The sequence below is a fragment of the Mustela putorius genome, unplaced genomic scaffold (assembly GCF_011764305.1).
Source record: "Mustela putorius furo isolate JIRA1106 unplaced genomic scaffold, ASM1176430v1.1 tig00000095_pilon_pilon_pilon, whole genome shotgun sequence".
NCBI classification, from domain to species: Eukaryota; Metazoa; Chordata; class Mammalia; order Carnivora; family Mustelidae; genus Mustela; species Mustela putorius.
In genome coordinates, this window is record NW_025421280.1 from 20,616,337 (window position 1) to 20,640,612 (window position 24,276).

The window sequence follows — 24,276 nt, forward strand, 5'->3', positions numbered from 1 at the left end:
TCTCCGCCTCCAGCTCCAGTCACCTGGGCGGGCTCTCCCCTCCCTCGGCCTCGTGCCACCTCCCTTTGCACCCGTCCGGCTTTCTGACCGGGCGAGGGGGGCGGAGCTTTCCGGGCACTCCTCCCCCCCCCCCCCCCCCCCCCGGTGGAGGGGAGGGGTGGAGAGAGAGGTGTGTGGGTCTTGCAGCGTGGAACCAAACCTCAGAGTGCCCGCCAAGCTTCCCGGGAGCCTATTTCCGGGGATTATAGTCGTTTTCATCTGGGGTGACAAGCATTTGCTTAACTCTTCTCTTCCTAGACGGTTTCCGTCTCACTTCCTCTTACACAAGTGTTAGCGCTTGGGTTTCGCATTTGTTGATGAATAATTTTGGAGTGTGTAATGGTTGTTTTTGAGTCCAAAATGAATTGTCTTTGCATACGTCATATTGTCCTCAGTTTTTCTTTACTCTGCCTTTTCTGCGAAGCCTTTTAATTACTATACACGTTTAATTATTAGCATCATCTTCCTGTTATACACGCTTTGTTAATGTACAGAGTGAGGGGTTCATTGGCAGTGTCTTCCTGTAATTTTCTTTTTCCTGTGTACTGGAGTTTACCTTTAAGGTTTATATAAGCTTGTATATGTAGACGCTTTAGGAATTGATTTGGTATATTTTCGCGTGATGCTGTCAAGATTTTGGTATCTAACAGTATTATCTATTTTCGAGTCGTAATGTATTTTGGTTGTTAATAGATACAGAAACTGGAGACTATAAAGGAAGTCCTCGAAATCTCTTGAGTAGTTGAGCACAGTGTTTTACTGTTCTACTTGTTGTACAGTTATTAAACTTAATAGGGGAGGAATCTGGTAGAATGAACCACAACATGGTTTGAAGTGAATGAAATTGGGTTTGTATCAGTTTTATTATTTTATTATTATTATTTTGTTATTGTCACGGACACTAATAGAAAATTGTTTTATGTGATTTTATATGTCATATTAATTATTGGGTAAGTTTTACTTGAAGTTCCAAACTTGGATTTCTCACCCCCTCCCCCGCCTTTTTTTTTTTTTTTTTTTTAAATAAAGAAGAATGCTTTCAGACATCTGTTTCATGATTTTAACCTTATGAGGTCTGTCCTTAACGTGGACTTGATTTTAGGCTTTGGCGTAGTTTATGCTGAATAGGCCATTAGGTATTATGTATTTGGGGAGTACAGACTTTATGATTTAAAGTTACAAAAGTTTACCAAAAAATAGCAGAAAAATGATAGTGCTGGGTTAATAACCTGTCCTGGAAAATCTTTATCCTACCATTACCCCTCAGAAAGCTGTTACCTTTGCAAAAGTAATAGGTATTATGTTTCCTGTGTGTTCTTCCAGAGTTATTTTATTCTAGGGACAGGTGCATACATGTGCCAACACACACGTTTGGCTTTTCTCATTTGACATATATTTAAGAGCTGGTTCAAATTAGCAAGGAAATGCATCTTAATTTTTTCAACTTCTTAATTATGGAAGTTTTCAAACAGTTGAAAGAATAGTGAAATGAACACTTGTTCATCCATCCAGATTTGATGATTATTGATACTTTGTTATATTTTCTCTATAGGTGTGGTGTGTATTTCTTACTTTGTGGAATCATTGGAAATCACTTGCATACACATCACCCTAACATATTGGCAGGAAACCTTTAGGATAAAGACATTCCACATATTTTTTGTAGGGCTTTATATTATTTCATTGCATTTAACCCTCGCAACCTTCACAATAGCCATTTCCTTTTTACAGATAAGGCAGTTGAGATTTGGAGAAGTTAAATAACTTGACCCCGATCTCACAGTATTACCATTTGCAGAGTTGGCATATGAATGCTTGAAACCCTTTTCTAAAGTACCAGTTGATTGGTCTTTGGGACTTCTCTCAGCCCATTCTGTCATGTGCAAAAAAGGGTATGGTGGTTGTGAAAATTCAGAGTAGCATAAGAAATTAGCCAAAATCTTTCCCATATTAATATTCAGTAATTGGTAACTATTGTGTCATTACTGGATAGGCCATAAATTCTGTGTACCACTTAAAGAGCTCACTTTAAAACATGGTGAATTGAGTAGTGTACTTTCACTGTTCAATGAGCAGGGATGACTGAACCTTTAACATTTTATATAAATTGTCTTTCATTGATAATGAAATGAATTATCATCGATATTATTTTAGTCTGAGTTTATATTTTTCCTGGGCAAGTGATCATTCCCAAAGTTATAATTATTAAGTGTAATTCATTGCAGGTTTTGATTTTTTGTTTTAATTTTTTTTTAAGATTTTATTTATTTATTTGAGAGAGAGAGCATGAGAGGGGAGAAGGTCAGAGGGAGAAGCACACTCCCCGTGGAGCTGGGAGCCTGATGCGGGACTCGATCCTGGGGCTCCAGGATCATGACCTGAGCTGAAGGCAGTTGCCTAACCAACTGAGCCACCCAAGTGCCCTCGTTGCAGGTTTTGAAAATGATGCCAAAAGAATGTTTCTAAATTGAACTCTAAAATTCTATTATTTAAATGCTCTTGAGTTGACCTTTATTAAACCTAATATTTTCCTTTAACTTCAGTGTTATGTGCCCTACTATGTTGATCACTTAAGTTGTCCAAGAGGCATTTCCTCCTGATATTCCTTTTTTTTTTTTTTTTAAAGATTATTTATTTACTTATGAGAGAGAGAGAGAAAGCGCATGCATGCGCGTTCAAGCTGGGAGAGACAGAGAAGCAGGCTCCCTGACGAGCAAGGAGCCTGATGTGGGACTCGATCCCAGGGCCCTGGGATCATGACCTGAGCATAAGGCAGCGGCTTAACTGACTGAGCCACCCAGGTGTCCCATCCTCCTCTTTTTTACACTTTATATTTTTATTTTTTAAAAGATTTTATTTTTTTATTCGACAGAGAAAGAGCAAGCACAAGCAGGGGGAGCAGTAGAGGGAGAAGTAGATTCCCCACTGAGAAGGGAGCCTGATGTGGGGCTCAATCCCAGGACCCTGGAATGGTGACCTGAGCAGAAGGCAGATACCCAACTGAGCCACCCAGGCACCCCTTTATTTTATTATTTTTTTTATTTTTAGCTTTTTAAAGTAGGCTCTGTGCTGCACATGGACCCCAGTGTGGGGCTTGAACTCACAACCCTGAGATTAAGACCTGAGCTGAGATCAAGAGTTGGATGCTTAGCTGACTGAGCCACCTCCGTGCCCTTGTTTTTCTCCACTTAAAAAAAAAAAAAAATTGTGGTGGGGTGCCTGGGTGGCTCAGTGGTTGGGCGTCTGCCTTCAGCTCAGGTCATGATCCCAGGGTCCTGGGATGGAGCCCCACATTGGGCTCCCTGCTTGGTGGCAGCCTGCTTCTCCCTCTCCTGCTCCTCCTCCTGCTCCTCTCTCACTGTCTCTCACTCTATGTCAAATAAATAAATAAAATCTTTAAAAAAATTTGTGGTAAAATTCGTATACCATAAATTGACCACTAACCATTTTAAAATGTTCAATTCAGTGGCATTTAGTAGACTAATGATATTGTGCAACTGTTACCTCTTTCAGTTTCAAGACATTTTCATCACCCCATTTCCATCACTCCATATCTTCCCCTTTCCCAAGCCCCGGGCAACCAGGAGCCAGCTTTCTGATGGATTTACTTATTCTGGATGTTTCACATAAGTAGAATCCTACAACATATTACCTTTTGTGCCTGCCTGCTTTCACTTAGCATATTTTAAGTTTTCATTAGTGTTAACATGTATCAGTACTTCATTTCTTACTATGGCTGAATAATAGGGCATTGTATGAATGTAACTGTTTTGTTTATGCATTCATCTTTTGATGAATATCTTTTGGTCCTTGTTTCCATCTTTTGGCTATTGCAAATATGCTACTTTGAACATTTGTGTGTAAATATTTCTTTGAATGTCTGTTTTCTTTTTTTTTTTTTTAAAGATTTTATTTATTTGACAGAGAGAGATCACAAGTAGGCAGAGAGGCAGGCAGAGAGAGAGAGAGGGGAGGAAGCAGGCTCCCTGCTGAGCAGAGAGCCCGATGTGGGACTCGATCCCAGGACTCTGAGATCATGACCTGAGCCGAAGGAAGCGGCTTAACCCACTGAGCCACCCAGGCGCCCTGAATGTCTGTTTTCAATTCTTTTGGATATATATATCTTGGTATGGAATTGCTGGGTTATGTGGTAATTCTGTATTTAATTTTTTCTTTTCTTTTTTTTTTTTTTTTTAAAGATTTTATTTATTTATTTGACAGAGAGAAATCACAAGTAGATGGAGAGGCAGGCAGAGAGAGAGGGAAGCAGGCTCCCTGCTGAGCAGAGAGTCCGATGCGGGACTCGATCCCAGGACTCCGAGATCATGACCTGAGCCGAAGGCAGCGGCTTAACCCACTGAGCCACCCAGGCGCCCCTGTATTTAATTTTTTCTTAAAACTTTTTGAGAAGAGGCCAGACTGTTTCCATAGTTGTGCCATTTTGTTTCCATCAGTAGTGTGCATTCCAGTTTCTCCTGCCTGTGCTTGTTATTTTCTGTTTTTTTGGTTATAGTCATTCTAGTAGGTGTCAGTGGTATCTCATTGTGGTTTTGATTTTCATTTCTCTGGTGGCTTATGATGTTGAGCATATTTTCATGTACTTGTTAGCCATTCGTGTATCTTTGGGGAAGTGCCCATTCAGGATTTCTGCCCATTTTAGTTAATTGATTGATTGATTGATTAATTATTGCAAGAGAGAGTGCGCACACATGAGTGAGCACTAGCTATAGGGAGGGGCAGAGGGAGAAGCTGATTCTTCTCTGAGTAGGGAACCTGATCCGGGATGCGATCCCTGGGATCATGACCTGAGCCGAAGGCAGAGGCTTAACCCGCTGAGCCACCCAGGTGCCCGTCTTCCTATTCTAAAATGAGGTTTGTTGTTGTTGTCATTGTTGTTATGGAATTGTAGGAGTTCTTTATATATCCTATCCAGAATCCTTATCAGATATATGATTTGCGAATACTTTCTTCCATTTCATGGTTTATCTTTTCATTTTCTTGATAATGTCATTTGATACACAAAAGTTTTAAAGGTTGAAGTCCAATTTATCTTGTTTGTTGATTTGTTGCTTATTCTTTTGGTGTCACAAGTAAAAATCCTTTGCCAGTTTCAGGGTCATGAAGATTTACCCCTATGTTTACCTCTAAGAATTTTATAGTTTAAGCGTCTGCATTTAGGTCTTTGATTCATTTTGAACTAATTTCTTTTATGTGGTATGAGTCAAGGATTCAACTTTATTCTTTTGCATGTGTATATCCAGTTTTCTCAGCACAATTTGTTGAAATACCATTAGACTTTCTACTAAGAGTCTACTGGTCTTTCAGTAAATTCTTTCCCTATTGAATGTTCTGGCACACTTACTGAAAATTAGTTGGCCGTAAATGTGAGTTTTTTATTTCTTCACTCAAAGAGTTCTTTTGCCGTGGTGTATGTGTCTTCTCTCCTAACACCCATACCATAGTGTTTTACTCACTGTAGCCTTGTACTAAGTTTTGAAATCAGAAGTGTGAATTCTTCAACTTTGTTCTTTTTAAAGAAGATAGTTTTGGTTTTCACTGTTTTCATTTTTGCAAAAAAATGTCATTAAGATTTTGATAGGGATTGGATTGACTATTGACAACTTTAGAGAGTATTGACATTTTAACAATATTAAGTCTTCTAATCCAGGAACATAGGATGTCTTTCCATATATTTATTTAGTTTTTCTCTATTTTTTCCCAGCAGTGTATTGTAGTTTTCAGTGTATGTAAGTCTTGTGCTTTTGGGGTTAAATTTATTCCTTAATATTTTATTATTTTTGGTGCTATTATAAATGATATTGTTTTCTTTTTAGAATTTATTTTATTATTATTATTATTATTATTTTTTAGTAATCTCTACATTCAGTGTGGGGTTCAAATTCACAACCCTGAGATCAAGAGTTGCATGCTCTTCTGAGTGAGCCAGCTGCCCCAATAAAATTGTTTCCTTAATTTCACATTTGGAGTGTTCATTGCTGGTATATAGTAATATACCTGATTTCTGTGTGTTGATCTGTAGTCTATAATTTTGCTAAAATTTCTTAATTAGCAGTAATCGGGTTTTTTTTTTTTTTTTTTTTTTTTGCAATTTCTCTCTGTATAGAATCATGCACGTGTGAATAAGGTTAATTTTACTTCTTCTTTTCCAACTTGGATGCCTTTTCTTCCTTTTTCTTGCCTGATTCCTATGGCTAGAACTCTAGTACAATGTTTAATACAAGTGTGAAAGCAGGTATCCTTGTCTTTTTTGTGATTTTGGGGGAGAAAGCTTTCAGTCTCACCATTGAGTATAATGTTAGCTGTGGGTTTTTTTTTTTTTTTTAATGCCCTCTACCACGTTGAGGAAGTTCTCTTCTATTCCCAGTTTGAGTGTTCCCCCCCCAAAGGGGTAATGGATTTTATCAAATGCTTTATCTATATCAGTCAGATGAACATGTATTTTTTTCCTTCATTCTATTATATTACATTAGTTGATTTTTTAAAAAGATTGTATTTATTTATTTATTTGACAGACAGAGAGAGAAAGAGATCACAGGTAGGCAGAGCAGCAGGCAGAGAGAGAGGGGAAAGCAGGCTCCCAGCTGAGCAGAAAGCCTGATGGTGCCTGATCCCAGGACCCTGAGATCATGACCTGAGCTGAAGGCAGACACTTAACCCACTGAGCCACCCAGGCGCACTCATTAGTTGATTCTTTTTTTTTTTTTTTTAAAGATTTTATTTATTTATTTGAAATAGAGAGAGAGAGATCACAAGTAGGCAGAGAGGCAGGCAGAGAGAGGGAGAAGCGGACTCCCTGCTGAGCAGAGAGCCCCGAGAGCCCGATGCGGGCCTCGATCCCAGGACCCTGAGATCATGACCTGAGCCGAAGGCAGAGGCTTAACCCACTGAGCCACCCAGGTGCCCTCATTAGTTGATTCTTGTATGTCAAACCACCTTTGCATTTCTAGGATAAATCCCACTTGGTCATGATACATATTTCTGTTAATGTGCTGCTGTATTCAGCTTGCTAGCATTTTGTTGAGATTTTTGCATCTGTATTGATAAAGAATATTTGTAGTTTTCTTGTGATGGCTTTATTTGGCTTAGGCATCAGGGTAATGCTGGCTTCGTGGAATAGATTAGGAAGTGTCCTTCTTCTATTTTGTGGGAGAATTTGAGATTGATGTTAATTTTCTTTAAACTAAATTAGAGTTCACCAGTAAAGCCATCTCTCTCTTACACTTTTAGGATGTGTCTTTGGAGCTTAATTTTGCTGTTAACTGCTTTGCACGGTTTCTAGATCTTTATCATAAAATGCCCCCCCCCATTCCTCAAGGTTGTGAAGGTCATGAAAAACAAGGAATAACTAAAAAACTCATAGACCCGAGTACGTGAGGGAGACATGACACCTAAGTGCAGTGTAGTATCCTCGAGATCTTGGAACAGGAAAAGGACGTGAATGGAAAAACTGCTGAAATCTAAATCAAGTTGAGTTTAGTTAATTACTATATCAATGTTGGGATTCTTTTTTTTTTTTTTTTAAAGATTTTATTTATTTGTCAGAGCAAGCGAGAGCGAGCACAGGCAGACAGAGTGGAAGGCAGAGTCAGACGGAGAAGCAGGCTCCCTGCGGAGCAAGGAGCCCGATATGGGACTCGATCCCAGGACGCTGGGATCATGACCTGAGCCGAAGGCAGCTGCTTAACCAACTGAGCCACCCAGGCGCCCCAATGTTGGGATTCTTAATTTTGACATTATTCCACTTTAAAATAATATGGTGGCATTAGGGGAAACTGAACTGGGTGAGGGGTATATGTGAATTCTTTCCAATATCTTTGCAGCTTTTTTTGTAAATCTAAAATTATTCCAAATAAGGTTATTTTAAAAAATGCATAGTCAGTTACAGTAAAAAATACAGCCTGAGTTTTTAAGTTAAAGTCAGAGGTCTGTATTAGTCACACCTGCAACATTTCCTTTCTGTGACTCTGGCTATAAAGACTGAAAATGTGGATTCTTCTCAGTAGAAAAGAAGGCTTTAGGGGCGCCTGGGCGGCTCAGTGGGTTAAAACCTCTGGGTTTGGCTCAGGTCATGATCCCAGGGTCCTGGGATCGAGCCCCGCATTGGGCTCTCTGCTCCACAGGGAGCCTGCTTCCCCCTCCTCCCCCTCTCGCTCTCTGCCTGCCTCTCTGCTTACTTGTGATCTCTGTCTGTCAAATAAATAAATAAATAAATAAATCTTTAGGGAAAAAAAGGCTTTAAATTAAAAATTTTTTTTGAAAAATTTGTTCTCCTTTAGTGACATGGATCACTATTCAGTATTAGTATTGCCTCTACTTTATTGAAACACAAATGTTTACATTTTAGAGAGTTGATGGTATCTTTCACAAGTATTTCCTTTGGTCTTACGGTAGGTATCTTTAGAAGAATCAATAATAATCCTCGATCAGTCAGTAATCTCTTTTTAGTGTTAGACTGTTTTTATAGAATTGTTGCTATTTCTGTGAAAATACAAATTTTGGGTGGAATGTCTGACATTTGATCCTAAGACTACTTTGGCAAAGAAGTTGATCTGTAAACCATCTAAACATTTGGGTCTCGTTTACCCCTTTTGGAGCCCCTTATAAATAAGCCTCTTTTCTTCATACAGCTTTCTCATGTAGCTCCTGCAAAGCTTGTCTCAGCTCCCTGTTCTGTATCCCTGGTCTGACCACTCAACCCAGCAACTTCTCTGTCTCCAGCCTCTCATGCTCCTAGGAAGTCAGCAATTAGAGATCTTAGGGAGCCTGAGGGACAGATGGACTTATTATAATGCTCCTTCCAAACTTTCATGTTGGTAGTGATATCCACTTTAGTTCTTGGGTTTTTGTTAACAATTGACAGGGACTGGAGCACCTGGGTGGCTCAGTCGGTTAAATGTCTGCTTTTGGCTCAGATCAGGATCCCAGGATCCTAGGATGGAGCCCTGCATTAGACTCTCTGCTCAGTGGGGATCCTGCTTCTCCCTCTCCCTCTACCGCTCCCCCTGCTTATGCCCTCTTGTGCTTGCTGTCTCTCTCTCTCTCTTTTAAATAAATAATTAAAATTTTTTTTATTTACTTACTTGACAGAGACAGAGTGAGAGAGTGAACACTGAGTGAACACAGAGCCGAAAGCAGACACTTAATGACTGAGCCACCCAGGTTCTTCTCAAATAAATAAATAAATTCTTTTTTTTTTTTTTTTAAAGATTTTATTTATTTATTTGACAGACAGAGATCACAAGTAGGCAGAGAGGCAGGCAGAGAGGGGAGGAAGCAGGCTCCCCGCTGAGGAGAGAGCCCGATGCGGGGCTCGATCCCAGGACCCTGAGATCATGACCTGAGCCGAAGGCAGAGGCTTTAACCCACTGAGCCACCCAGGCACCCCAATAAATAAATTCTTAAAAAAAAAGGGGGGGTGCCTGGGTGGCTCAGTGGGTTAAAGCCTCTGCCTTTTGCTCAGGTCATGATCTCAGGGTCCTGGGATCGAGTCCTGCATCGGGCTCTCTGCTCAACGGGAAGCCTGCTTCCTCCCCTCTCTGCCTGCCTCTCTGCCCACTTGTGATCTCTGTCCAATAAATTAAAAAAAAAAAAAAAGAATTGTCAGGGACACATTATTTATCTTTCATATAATTTTCCCCTAAAAACTTAGAAGAGAAAAATATTTTGGGAGTGATTTTTGCCACCTTTCCTGTTAAAAAACATAGCTTCAAAGTTTTAGACCTCAGAGAGCTAGAGTAGGGATTGGTGTGTGTGTGATATGTAGGTGTATACATTTCTTTAAAAAAGATTTATTTATTTTTAGAGGGAGGGGGAGGGGCAGAGGGGGAAGGAAAGGGAAAGGGAGAGAGACTCTGAAGCCAACTCCTCAGTGAGCCCAATGTGGGGCTTGATCCCATGACCCTGAGACTATGACCTGAGTTGAAACCAAGAGTCAGATGCTTAACCCACTGAGCCACCCAGATGCCTCAGTTGTATGCGTTTTTGAGGAGATAAAGGGACCCTAGCTTTTTGACTGTTTCTTAGCGGGGTTCCTGGTCCTAGAAGTGGTGAGAATCACAATTTTGATCCAGTTGCTTGTCTCATTTGACAGTTGAACAAAGCGAGGTTGGGAGAGGGTGAAAGGACTTGAAGAGTATCCTGGTCCCAATGCTAGGTTTCCCATTGTACCACAAATAAAATTATCTGAATGAAGGGTCTGGGAGTTAAGTTTTTGTTGCTTGCTCATCCCTTTTCTCTCCCCTTTTCAATTTTTGTAGGAAGTATGTTAGGTTTATTTGCCTGTGTTCATGTGCTATTTCTGTATATTTTTGATTCCTTAGGCCAAGCCATGACTACAGTAGCGGTGCATGTGGACTCCAAAGCTGAGCTCACTACCCTGCTGGAGCAGTGGGAAAAGGAGCATGGCAGTGGGCAGGACATGGTACCTATTCTTACCAGGTAGGAACAATTATGTTTTTTTATAAATTCGTTTGAAAAAAGGGACAAATTGGAGGCAAGTATGGGAACATTTTCATCTTGACTACGAATTCTGAATCCATTTTTTCTTTCAGAACTAGTCTTTTTCTCACTACTTCTTGACACTCTACGTTTCTTCTCAGGCTGTTGGTCCTTATTCTCCTTTGTAGGTTCTTCTCTTGTCTGTGTTTCACCCTTAGGGTTTTGTTGATGGTTCTTTTTTCTCTTCACCCTAGATAGTCCACCTAGATAGTTTCATTTCTATCCATGATTTAAAACATTATTCTTAGGTTAACTTTCAGATCACTATTTCTATTTCAGATCCCTCTTTTTAAAAATTTCAGACCCTTTTCTTAGCTGCTTGATGTATACATCTTTACCTGGCGGTTTGCAGACACCTATACATACTCTGTCTACAGTAGAGCTTACCATCTTCATCCTGCCTCCTTTCTCATTCACAGTTTGTGCTTTTGTGCTCTCCACTTTGGTGTACAGTGTCTTCCGAAAGTTTAGTCCCCATGCCCTGAGGATTTCTGCTTTCTCTTTTTTCCCCACTCCCCCTTCCCACTTCCTTCATTAGATATTGATCATGTTTTGACTAGCCTCTTAGGCAGTGTAAATTTTCTCTCCATCTCTAGTTTACCCTCCTCTAATACATCCGCCTCTTTGCTGAAAGAGTCTTCTTCCTGACACACAAATCTGATTGTTATACCTTTGATCATACTTCTTCTCTGGCTCTATTTTCCCTACAGAATAAAATGTAAACTTTTTAGAGTGGCTTATGAAGCCATTTATGATTTGGCTTCTACCTCCTTTTTCTGCCTCATAGTATTAGTCTCCTTCAGTAAGGAAAAGTACCATATTTTCTAATGTTTATGTGTCTTTACACTTGGCTATTCTTTTGGCCTGAAATGCCTTTCCTTGGTGTGTCTGTCTGCCTGGCAAACTCCCATCCTTTCAAGAAGCAGTTTGAGGATCATGTCTATAAAATTCTCTGACTTTGACATCCGCAGGTAGGTTGGGGCACTCCTTTTATTTCTTTTTTAATACTCCAGTCATTCTCCTGTGTGTGTGTGTGTGTGTGTGTGTGTGTGTATACACATGCAAATGTTTATATCAAATGTGGTATAATTTTAATTCCCCCCATTTTAACTCTTAACCACATTGTGCTATAATTTTTTTTTTTTTTTGCATATGTTACTTCACTAAATTGTAAGGCTTTTTTTTCTTTGTTTTGTTTTTTAAATTAAAAGCTTTTAAAAGACATGTACTACACCTTTTTATTGTTGTCTCCTCAGACGGTGATTTGTGCATGCCTGGTACATAGTAACTGTATTCAGTAATTTTACTGAATGATGTGTGAAACCGGAGAGTGAAAAATAAAGGCTGAAGAGGGATGCCCATGGTTTTTTTAAGGAGGAGGTCACTGGAACATGAGGATCTTTAACATTTAATCTTTGATATAGCAAAGAAAAAAGCCTTTTGTTTGTGCAATGATGTATTCCACAGAAATAAAGAGAACTATGACCTTATGAAAGTTTAAGTGGGGATAAATGCTTTGTTGCTCTCAATATATTGGGAGCATGTGAAAATCACAGTTTTTTTTAGGAACAGTATTATTGCTGACTGGTGGAAAGTGGATTTTAATTTGTAGAGTCATTGGAGATTAAGAACTACTAATCACAAGATACTTGAATGCAGCCACAATGAATTTAAAGAATCTAAGTATTGTGCAGTTAAAATGTGGATTATTGGTATAACTGTGAGAGGAGAGAGTTATAAATGGGGATGATAACATTAATGATGGATTCACTTAATTGGAAAAAATATTTATTGAGTACATACACCAAAGAGAGTGTTTTATTTTCAAGATTATTTCACATCCATAATCATATTTGACCCTCAGCTTTGTCCCTGTGCTTTGGTTAGTAATGTAAAGCCTAAACTAGAGGGGTTCTGTCTTCAAGGAGATAACCATCTGGGAGGCAACTAACAGATATGAAACAATGCAGAATAGTATAAATTAGTATATAATGAGGTGCTAAATTGGGCAGTATGATTCTGAAATATTGCATGAGTTATGAGAATGAAAAGAACTTGAATGAGTCAGTTTCTTTTATTCACTCAGCAAATATATGAGGACCTTTTGTTTGTGGGAACTGTTATATACTTCCCTGAAACTAATTTCCTCATTTGTCACTACAAGTATCACTGAGAGCTACATTGTTAAATGATAGCTATCCTTGGAGCTATTTGCAAAAAACAACATAGCTAGATAGTGGAAAGCTAAGCTTAGAATATAGGATGTGGTAAAGGTTTTTGGAATAGGGACTTGAAAGATGGTAGAATGTAGCTTTGGTGAAAAACAGAGGGTCAGGGTTTTCTAGGAAAAGTGAAAAATGTGACCGAAAAAAAGCAATGACTGGAGAAGGAACTGGGACATGTTTTTGTGGCAGTGAAGAAATGGACCTCACCAGAGTGGAGGGTGAATATAAGGTAGGAATGGAAAATAAAGTTACATGGAGCAAGATCTTTAAAAGATATTCAAGGTTAGACAGGAAGTGTTAAGACACAGTAAAATGAATTAAAAGTATAGTTTATTTTAGAAAGGGGCATTTCCTATCATCCACATTGTGGGTGTGTTAGTTCACTGAGTATTTCCTAAAATTCTCTCACATGTCTATAGTCTCTCCCTTACCCACTCCTGCGCTGGCTGCAGGTATAAGTGTATATCCTTTGCAAAGCAGTGAATTTCAGGCTTGCCTCTTCTTTTATTGGCTGCAACTTTCATGATTTTTTGGCAGTTTTCCTAAGAAAAATATGTGTGACTTCTTATAAATTTGACTTTTTATTTATTATTCATATTGTAATTTATTATAATCAAGACTTCGACTTGATTCTGTGAAAAGGAACTGGCTTTGGGTCATGCTATTTGAGCATTACCCAGGTTCTGTGGTTTGTTTTTTTATATTATTGAGATGTATATTGTATAATACTCTGCTTGTTGGATTCTTTACTTGCAAAACTATCAACTACATCAAGTTAAAGAACTTTTGAGTTCTGCCTCCAGAAGGCTTCTTCCTATCCTGTCCCAGTCAAATCTACCTTAAATTGTTTTTCTATTTGGTTTTTTTTTTTTAAAGATTTTATTTATTTATTTTGTCAGAGAGAGAGAGAGAGTGAGAGTGAGCACAGGCAGACAGAGTGGCAGGCAGAGTCAGAGGGAGAAGCAGGCTCCCCGCGGAGCAAGGAGCCCGATGTGGGACTCGATCCCAGGACGCCGGGATCATGACCTGAGCCAAAGGCAGCTGCTTAACCAACTGAGCCACCCAGGCGTCCCTCTATTTGTTTTTGATTCTCAGTTTTCATTGTAGCAATACTTATCCAGCTCTTACATGCCAGGTTTTGTTTTAAGCAGAGAACATGTATTACCTTAAACCTCAAGGGAGCTCTATAAGATAGGGACTATTACCCTTATTTTACAGATGAGGCATAGAAAGGTTAAGTAACTTGACCAGAGTTACACATAGTGGAAGAAGTATGATTTGAACCCTGGCCAGCTGGCTCCAGAATCCATTAACTTCCACTGTGGAACATTACTTAGTTTCAACAGAAGATATTGGTAGATCTTATCATGTGTAATTTTAAACATATTTTATGTGGTAGCTCTTTGCGGCAAAGTGAATTTTCAGAGTTTAAAGGGAAGGATAGACCAGTAGAAATAAAAAAAAAATATTTTTTATTTATTAATAAATTATTTATTTATTTGATAGAGAAATCAGCAGGCAGAGCAGTAGGCAGAGAGAGGGGGAAGCAGGCTCCCCACTGAGCAGAGAGCCCGATGCGGGGCTCCATTCCAGGACTCTGGGATCATGACCTAAGCCGAAAGCAGAGGCTTAGCCCACTGAGCCACCCAGGTGCGCCAAGCAGAAATATTTTTGAGGCTTAATGGGGAAAAATATGCCAGAGTAGGCAAGAGTTTTTGCAGGGAGCTTAGCTTTTAAAACTAGGACGTATCATTTTTTTTTTTTTTTTTAAAGATTTTATTTATTTATTTGCCAGAGAGAGAGAGAGAGCGAGCACAGGCAGGCTGAGTGGCAGCAGAGGCAGAGGGAAGAGCAGGTTCCGCGCTTAGCAAGGAGCCCAATGTGGGACTCGATCCCAGGACGCTGGGATCATGACCTGAGCCGAAGGCAGCTGCTTAACCAACTGAGCCACCCAGGCGTCCCTGTTTTTTGTTTTTTAAAGATTTTATTTATTTATTTGAGAGAGGGAGAGCCCAGGGGGAGTATGAGAGGGAGAAGAAGACTCCCTGCTGAGCAGAGAGCCCAATGCGGGGCTCAATCCCAAGACCCTGAGATCATCATCTGAGCTGAAGGCAGATGCTTAACCCACTGAGCCACCATGGGAAGTATGATTTTGTGGACAAAAAACATATAGGAGAGTTTGAGTCAGGACAGAGCATGGTAGATGTTGGAGAGTATAATAGCCTTGCATTTGATTGTCATATAATAGGTTAAGGTGTCATTCTTGCTTAGGGTATTCAAAATGTGATTTTTCTTCTTTCAAAAACGTGAATAAAAAAAGACTTGGTACATGCAACAAACAACATGGATCACTCAAAATATGCTGAACTAAAGAAGCCAGTTATGAAAAGAGCATATATGATTCCATTTGTATGACATTTTAGAATAGGCAAAACTAATCTTTGGTGAGAGAAAGCAGATAATTGGTTGCTTGGGGTAGGGGTAGGAAGTTAGGTGGGGGGAAGACTATTATAGGCTGAAATAATAGTACTTAGGCCCTGAAACAGTTATGAACTTGGACTCTTCGAAGAGCAGAGAAGGCCATATGCCTGAAGCTTTATGAAGGGAGAATGGAGAGAAGTCAGAGATGTAGACAGAAGCTGGGTTAGTGTAAGCCATGGTAGTACTTGGGTATAATTGAAGTTAGTGTGATAAATTTTTGGAAGTTGGATAATGAATTTTGTGTCAAACATTGAAGCAGGAAGTTGGAGAAAAGGCTACTCTGGGTAGTTCAGGCAGTTGATGGTGTTCTGGGCAAGGATAAGAATAGTTAAGATTGAAAGAAATGATTGAAGTCAGGAAATACTTTGTAGGTAGAGCTAACAGGAATTATTGTTGTGGGGGGTGAGGAGAATAGGTTTTAATGAGGACTCTGAGGTTCCTGAGGGGAGGGTAGTGCTATCTTTTGGGACAGGAAAGTAGAGAGAAGAATGTATTTGGGAGTGGACACTCTTTAATGAGATGGTTGTTTAGATCTGTGTGTTCATTGGGAAAATAACTTTTCTAACTTTCTGCTTTTATTTTACACCTTGATTGTTGAATTGACTTTTGTAGGTGGTGGTACATATTTTTGTATGCTTGTCTAGAGTTGACCCTGTCTTCCCTTTGTGCTAGGATGTCTGAATTGATTGAAAAAGAAACTGAAGAATATCGTAAGGGAGATCCAGACCCATTTGATGACCGACATCCTGGTGAGACCTGTGTTCTCTTAAGCCTGGCTCTAATATTCTTACAAAAGAAAGTAGCTTATAGGAAAATTTACAATTAAAATAGCATCTTCCCTGCTAAGTTGTAAGATCATCTTACTGTTAAAATATTGCTCAAGGTGGAGGTAGTGAGAAAAAATCCTGGAAAAATGGAAATATTTGTAATATTTACATATCAGAGAGAAGTAACTAACTTCAAGGAGCTAAATTATATAGGTATATCTTACACCATTGGTATGTTACCTAAAAAGGGAAAATGTTCTGCCTTTCTGACTTTTTTTTAAAGATTTTATTTATTTATTTGACAGAGATCACAAGTAGGCAGAGAGGCAGGCAGAGAGAGAGAGGAGGAAGCAGGCTCCCTGCTGAGCAAAGAGCCGGATGCGAGGCTTGATCCCAGGACCCTGGAATCATGACCTGAGCTGAAGGCAGAGGCTTTACTCCCCTGAGCCACCCAGGCACCCCTGCCTTTCTGACTTTTAACCCCAAAGAGATTATCCTTTGTGCCTTCATCTTTCAAACAACAGTTTGAAACCATTACGAACTTGGATTCTTTAAAGGAGAAAAAGGGATAGTTATCCTTTTACTAATGAGGAAATGTAGTTGAAAATGCATTCAGTGCCTTGTTTTTAGTTATGAAATTGATGCTTGGAACCTTGAATAACAAACAGGTTTCTTGATGTCTACTTTAGTATTTCAGCAGCTAAAGTATGCTATCTCATAATAATTTGGCTTTGTTTTAGGCTAATTAGAGCCATGACAATGCAGTCTGCTTTGGCATGGAATTTGGTATGATACAGAGTTATATGAGACTTGAGACTTTGCCATTTTATGTTGTCTCTAAGGTGGAGTACCAGTGGGCAAAGCTTAAATCACATGTGGGCCCATTGCTGCATATAAACTTCCTCCGTGTAAGGTCAGAAGTGGTCCTTTGTGGAAAAAAGAGATACTGTATGTAGAGCGATATGAGAATGAGTGGGACTTACAAAAAAAAGAACATTGTATACCCACCTGAATGGTACAGGATTAATTTCTGTCTTAGACTTTTGTTTTCAAGTGTAGATAAGCTAGGCATTTCAGATTGAGTGTGCAATTATTTATGGGATACCTGTTGCTCTTGCTCTAGACATCACTACTTGTGACGTTAGAGTATTATTCACCTATTTAATTCTTCAGTAAAGCAATCAGAGCATGAAGAAGTACGAATGTGAATGTGAAATAAGAAATTGGGTTAATGTATGGGGTTATGAAAAGAATTAGAAGAGAGATGATCATGTTTAATGACCTTGGAAAAGCCTTGGAAGGGATGCAGTGGTAATGAGGAAAAAGGGAGAAACAGAATGATACACTTTTTTTCAGCAGGAAATTTAAGGACTGTTTTTTCCTCCCTACCTCTTATGTTAAGTGAGGTTTGCCATTAGGCATAATTTCTTTAAATAAAAATGAGGGTGTCAGGTTCATCATTTATAAACAGAGAAAGTTAGGTTATCTGTGGTCCTCATCTAGTTTTTATGATAGCATTCTGCAACTTCTCTTTTTGTGATTTACTTTGGAATATTAATTACAGCTTAGTAGAAACTTCGAATCAGTAGCTCACATCTTTCCTTCATCCTAAATTGTATCCTTGACTAAATTTGCCACTCTAATGAACTTACAGGAAGATTAAAGTAGATGGTATCTGTTTTAAAAACCAATAATTGTCCCAGTCATTAAGTAATTCCTTTACCTGTAGGCTGTGTGTTGAGTAGATTCTAGGTTTCTGGCCTTTCTTTCCCCAGGAACTTGGAAAGTTAAGATGTCCAAGGGTACTGTATCTTTAGAGTTGGTGATTGATTTTAGTGGAATTCCTCTCCTGAGCCCTGCCCCTACAACCTCAGTTATCATTCCAGGTTTGAGGATGCATCTCTGGTATTGTTGGCTTTATAGTTGAAAGGAAGGTTGGACTTGGAGTCTTACCTCCTCTAGACGACCCATCAAAAGATGTTTTGCTTCCTACCTTATTCTGGCTTGGAAATCAGAGTTGTTCTTTCTCTTAAGTCTCCTTTATGATTCTTTTTTAGATCTTGTGTACTCTTAGTGATGCTGGGGTGGGTGGGTCTAGTGCACATTTATTTAATTTAGCATTGCTGTGTAGGCATTGTGCTGGGTGATGGGGAAGTTAGAGAGCAGTGTCTCGAGTTTTTATATTGTCACTTTTAATTTTAGAGTATGTTTCTTATGAAATCTAATTCATCAAAAGAATCTTTTCTTTGTTTCTATTTATTTTTGTAGCATTTTAATAGTACTTGTAACAACCCAGGTGCCTTTCCAGAGGTTTAACTTGCTTAACTGGGATGATTTACTTATTCCTTGTTTGTTCCTCCCCTCTTCTTTTTGGTAGGTCGAGCTGATCCAGAGTGTATGCTGGGCCACTTGCTGAGAATACTCTTCAAGAATGATGATTTCATGAATGCAGTAGGTTTGCTTCTTACTTTTCTCCAGAGATTATCATTAGCAGATGCTATACCTTTATTGTATGTAAATAGTTTACTTTCTCCTAAGGTCTTGACAGGATTGGGAATAGATTGCGTAGATTTTTTTTGGTTTGGTATTAGTTCAGTGAGATATGCATCCTGGATTTCTTTCTTACCAAAATCCTAGTTTTAGCCAAGGTGTTTTCTTTTTGGTGCCTATTTTGTTCAGTTGAATATTGACTAGGACTCACAAGGCATCTGTGCTCATCCCTGGGCAGGAATAATTTTAAGTTTGGGAATATAGACATTTTCTTGGGTTTCTGAATAGAAAACTAAGAGTGATAAATGAGGCATGATTCTGCATCAACACTGTGGTGTGTGCATTAGGTATGTGAAGGTAGAGAAAGATACCTTCCCTAACTCTGGGCTGTTGAGAAGTAAATGAGCGGGGAAAATACACCCAGTGTACACAGTTCCTTTAATACAATAATTATTCAGTAAGTTGTAGCTGTTAGCTTTGTTTTTGGAGGCTGGAGTGCATGATGCTTAAGAGTGTAGGTTTTGGGGTCCATGTTTTGGGTTTAAATGCAGCTCCATTGATCTTGAGGCAACTTAAGCCTCTAACAACCTTCATTTTCTACAAGCTTTATTTTCTTTATCTATAAAATAGGGATGATAGTTCTTATCTGTAAAATGTTTTTATAATCTTTGAAATTAATTGTGAAAAGTGCTTAACACAGAAAGAACCTGGTAGATGAGGGCTCAGTAAGTATTAGCTATTGTCTATATTATATTAACTCCTGGATTTATTTCTCAGTTACTGTTGTCTCTTTTGTATCTCAGATCATTTACAACTGCCTTCTAGGTATTTCCACCTGGATATCCTCCACAGTCACCTTGAACTGTCTAATTGTTTGCTCTATTATTTGTTTCTCTTATTCTCTAGCTCAGTAGTGATGTCCTTGTCTTCCTAGCTAGAAGTTATCCTTTATTTTTCCAAGCTCTCTTATTCAGTGAACTTACAGGTCTTATTCCCATTCCATTAACCTTTACAAATCCCTCCACTTCTTTCCGCCATTTTTGCCAGACCTTAGTTTAGCCACTGCCATCTCTCTCTTGGCTATTATAGTCGCCTCTTAACTGATTTATCATCTTGTCTTGTCTTGTTCTCCTCCAACCTATTCACTCTATAGTCCAGAAAAAAATGCAAAAAATGATGGCACCCTTTTGGTTACAGTCCATTAGTGGTTTCCCATTGCTCTCAAGATAAATTTTAAATTCCTAGGTTTGAAGTATAAACCCAATCTCTCTCTGGCCTTTGTCTTCTCAATTTTAAGTGCTTGCCCTTTGGCTCTCCTCTTGTCCCTACTATACCTCAGCTACTCCTACTTGTCATTTATATTCTGGCTTAGAATCCCTTCCCTTCTAAAGTCTTCTCTGATTCTTCTGCAGGAGTTTTGTGGCCTCCTACAGGCTTCTATAGCATCCTTTACTCATTGATATTTGTTTTTCCAGCTGTCACCTCTGTTGGATTATGAACCCTTTGATGGTGAGGGACGCCTGGGTGGCTCAGTTGGTTAAGCAGCTGCCTTCGGCTCAGGTCATGATCCCAGCGTCCTGGGATCGAGTCCCACATCGGGCTCCTTGCTCGGCAGGGAGCCTGCTTCTCCCTCTGCCTCTGCCTGCCATTCCGTCTGCCTGTGCTCACTCTCTCTCCCTCTCCCTCTCTGATGAATAAATAAAAAAATCTTAAAAAAAAAAAAAAAAAAAAAAAGATGGTGGGACTGCGTCTTATTCACTGATGTATACCCAACACAGAACACAGTGCCACTTAGTAGTTGAGACTGAGTAGTATTTGAATGCTAAAATGAAAGTTTATTAATATGTTTACTTACAATTTATGTGTAATATTAAATGTATTTATAGTGTAAGTATGAAATTCAAGTTTACATTAACCATTGCCAAGAATCCTGCCTTATCCTTCTGAAAAAGTGTATGTAAGAATAAAGGGTAAAAAAAAAAATAGGGAGTGATTTCTTCTTGATACTCTTTAAGCTTTAATTCTGTTGTTGCTGATATGTTGTTTTGGGGGGATTTGATTTTAAAGATACAGAAGAAATCATATATGATCCCATCATGGCTCAGAAGGATTGTAACCGTTTATAATAAAGGTTTAGTTAGTAATCATTGGTTCTTAATACCCCTGAGGTGAGTGATGGGAATTTATTAAGGGTTTATTAGACTTCATTAATTTGACTGGGTTGAATTTCAGATGAATAGAAGTATTCCTCCGTTTTTTTATAGCTGGTGAACGCATATGTGATGACAAGCCGAGAGCCCCCTTTAAACACTGCAGCTTGTAGACTCCTACTTGACATCATGCCAGGACTGGAAACTGCTGTTGTCTTTCAAGAAAAGGTATTTAATAAAAAGAAAAGTCATCATTTTATTTTTAAATTGAAGGTTGATCTGTTTGATTTGTCTTTGTTAAGGTAATTATAGATTTTTATAATAGTCATATGTTGTAGAAATGTAAGAAATAAAGATAAGCAATAAGAAAAATTTAAGAATAACTTTGTGCTGCTTAGGTGCTATAGTATATCTTAAATCTTAAGATCATATGTTTTTAGAATGGCTTTATGATCTTACTCAAACTCGTATTCTTGATGAGTTGTCTTCCTTAGTGAGGAAGGAATTTCTGCTCTGAGGAAGCCCATCGTCTTGATGGTATTTATTTTTTATTTTCTTTTCTTCTGGTTGGTATTTTATATTTAGTTAATATTTGAAGACGTGTTTTGTGCTGTGTTTTATGCTAGGTGTTGGTAATATTTTGTTAGCAAGATGGGAGCTTTTGTTAGCAAGATGGGAGCTTACATTCACATATTTGGGAAGGCAGACACAAATAAACTGATAGTTTCAAATAAGGGTAACTACTATGAAGACCAGAAAGTGATAATTTGATAGTGACTGTGTGTGTATATGTACTTTAAACGTCAAAGATTAGTTAATCTATTTTTAGAAGTAATATGGGTGTTTTGTTTTCAGCATTAAGAATTTGTACGTGGCTTTCTTTTTTTTTCCAAAGTTAATTTTCTGAAACAGTCTGGAAGTCTTAATATAGTTAAATATATAAGCCAAATGAAAGATCTAGAAATAGATTTTCATTTAACTTTTAAAGTTTTATTACAGAATTGTATCACAAGAAGTCTTTTAGAAAATAACATTATGTAATTAATGCTATAATTTTCAGTATTGTATACAGTATATATAATTTGTAGTATTGTATACAGACTAAATTAAAAAATCTCCAGTTAGTTTATCATTGTGGGAGACCAAAAATATCTATATGCTTGTGAGAAATGTTTTAATATGAATTCTTTTGAAAACCGGGATGAAAGTGAAGCATTTGTAGCAGTGTATTTGTTTATACAAGATTTGTAGAAGATTACAGATGATTTTACTCTTCTTTGTGAAAGTTTCCTGGTTGTCATTGTAGGAAAATCAACTCTGGTTCTTTATAGTTTCATCATTATGTATTTAGAATTAAGTGAATACCCTTTGGATGTCAGAAACACTAATGGATGTTTTGAATAAAGCTTTCTGCAGTTTAAGAACAGCTTTGTTTCTTTCTTTTCTTTTTTTTTCTTAGAGACGGGGAGGAAGAGGAAAGGGGAGGATGGAGAGAAAGAATCTCAGGCAGGCTCCATGCTAGGCATGGAGCCTGATGCAGGGCTTGATCTCACAACCCTGAGATCATTACCTGAGCTGAAATAAAGAGCCCAACCGAATGAGCCACCCAGGCACCCCAACAGTTTTATTAATAACTAATTTCTTTTGGGAGAAGTGAATTATTACGGAAAATTAGATAGGAAATAACATAACCTTGAATCCAGTGTCCTAGAACACAGATTACAATCTTTTTTGACATTTTGAGACTTTCCTGTTGGATTACATGATGATCTTTATCCTTCATAAGTATTCTATGCAAATTTTTGGTGTGAATCAATATTTTACTTCTTTTTTTTTTTTTCAATATTTTACTTCTTTAAAAAACATCTCATTATATAGTGTTTCTCAAACTTTGTGAAACATAATGTTTTTACATGCAACCCATTACATATATGTATGAAAAAGAAGTTTCTCGAGCATTGCTTACTCTTTATGCAGTACATTCTGATATTTTCTATTTCATTTCCTTTTTATTTTAGAGGTGGTTGCAAGTTATTAAATTGATTTTATTACTTCTAGCCACTTACTTTATTTTATTTTATTTATTTTTTAAAAGATTTTATTTATTTATTTGAGAGAGAGAGAATGAGAGGAAGAGCATGAGAAGGGGAGGATCAGAGGGAGAAGGAGACTCCCTGCTGAGCAGTGAGCCTGATGCGGGACTCGATCCCAGGACTCCAGGATCATGACCTGAGCCAAAGGCAGTCGCTTAACCAACTGAGCCACCCAGGCACCCCAGCCACTATTTAAAAAAGTTGATTTTTTAACTTTTTAAAGCAATAGAAATAATCAAATAGCTTTAAATTTTATTTTTGTTTACAATTATTTTTATAGTTTTCTTCAGAACTGGGTACTTTAATATTGTTTGTGTACTAGGTTTTTCATATTGTTAAGTTTGTCAGTGTATGCTACTAATCCAGTCAGATCAGGACCTTTGGGGTTATTTTTTGAGTATTGCTTTAACATTTTCCTCTTTGAGGTTGTCTTAAAATATTGGTGGTGGGAGGGATAAAATCAGAACGAGGTCTCAAAGTATCATCTCTAAGTGAGTGTTTCCCAGATTTTAACTCTGCAACATTGATTCCTCTAAAAATTTTTTTAAAGATTTTTTACTTATGTATTTGACAAAGAGAGACACAGAGAGAGAGAGGGAACACAAGCAGGGGGAGTGGGAGAGGAAGAAATAGGCTTCCCACTGAGCAAGGAGCCCCATTTGGGCTTCCATCCTCGGTCCCTGGGATTGTGACCTGAGCTGAAGGCAGACGCTTAACGACTGAGCCACCCAGGCACTCTTCTCTAAAATGTTAATAGGTACTTTATGAAAAAAGTCATTTAGGCGAATGCCTACCGTTTATTGAGTGTGTGCTCTGTGCTTAAGCATTTGTTTTGTATCGTATACTAATCCTCAAAGAATTCCATGAGAGGTGGGAAGAAAACCGTGAATATAGGTTTTTCAGAGGCAGAGAGAAAAAACTGGTTTCAAGAGAGATGGGAGGAGGAGACCCAGATTTATCTTACTGACCAGCCAGGACAACCGGTCAGCTTTCCTGTGGCATGCACATATGAATTCTGGGTAAATTGAATAAACTTTTAGAAATCCCTGTGTGCCAGAAATGAAGAGGTAATTGTAAAAACAAAGTGATAATTGAGGATAGGATACAAAACCTTGGTTGAAGAGTTGGAACTGGGATCCTTGATCCCTGCATAAGACTGGTATCCCAAAGGACCCTCACTGAAACAGTGCAAAAGAGAAATACCCCCTTACCGCCTTGGGGAGATGACAGGTTTCTCAATTTCTGACCCCACACTAAGGGGTAGGGGTGGATAAATCTCTGAGAAACTGTGGGCATGACTTTTTTTGGGTACATGTTTGAGATTTCTACCGTATGATTAGGAACCCCAAAGCCAAAAAATCAACAGCAAAATACTTTGTGATATTCCTTGAGTGGCAAAAGTAAATGTAAAATCACTCTGGGGGGAAGCTCTCATAATCCAGGTTACCAGGGATTCTCCTAGAAAAAGCAATTTCCAGGTGAAATGAGTTCTCGAAAACATTACAAAACACAC

At 38.4% G+C, this 24,276-nt stretch overlaps 1 protein-coding gene across 2 annotated transcripts in view; it reads left to right on the top strand.

Moving 5' to 3' along the window:
* Positions 1-24,276, top strand: part of DCAF1 (DDB1 and CUL4 associated factor 1) — an 82,405-nt gene that overhangs the window by 5,819 nt on the left and 52,310 nt on the right. For both annotated transcript variants that reach the window (XM_004780117.3, XM_004780115.3), the window contains exons 2-5: positions 10,380-10,497; positions 15,936-16,012; positions 18,408-18,481; positions 20,785-20,898. In XM_004780117.3, coding sequence (XP_004780174.1) covers positions 10,388-10,497; positions 15,936-16,012; positions 18,408-18,481; positions 20,785-20,898 — 375 coding nt within the window. In that variant the 5' untranslated portion in view covers positions 10,380-10,387. The remainder of the gene's footprint in view (positions 1-10,379; positions 10,498-15,935; positions 16,013-18,407; positions 18,482-20,784; positions 20,899-24,276) is intronic.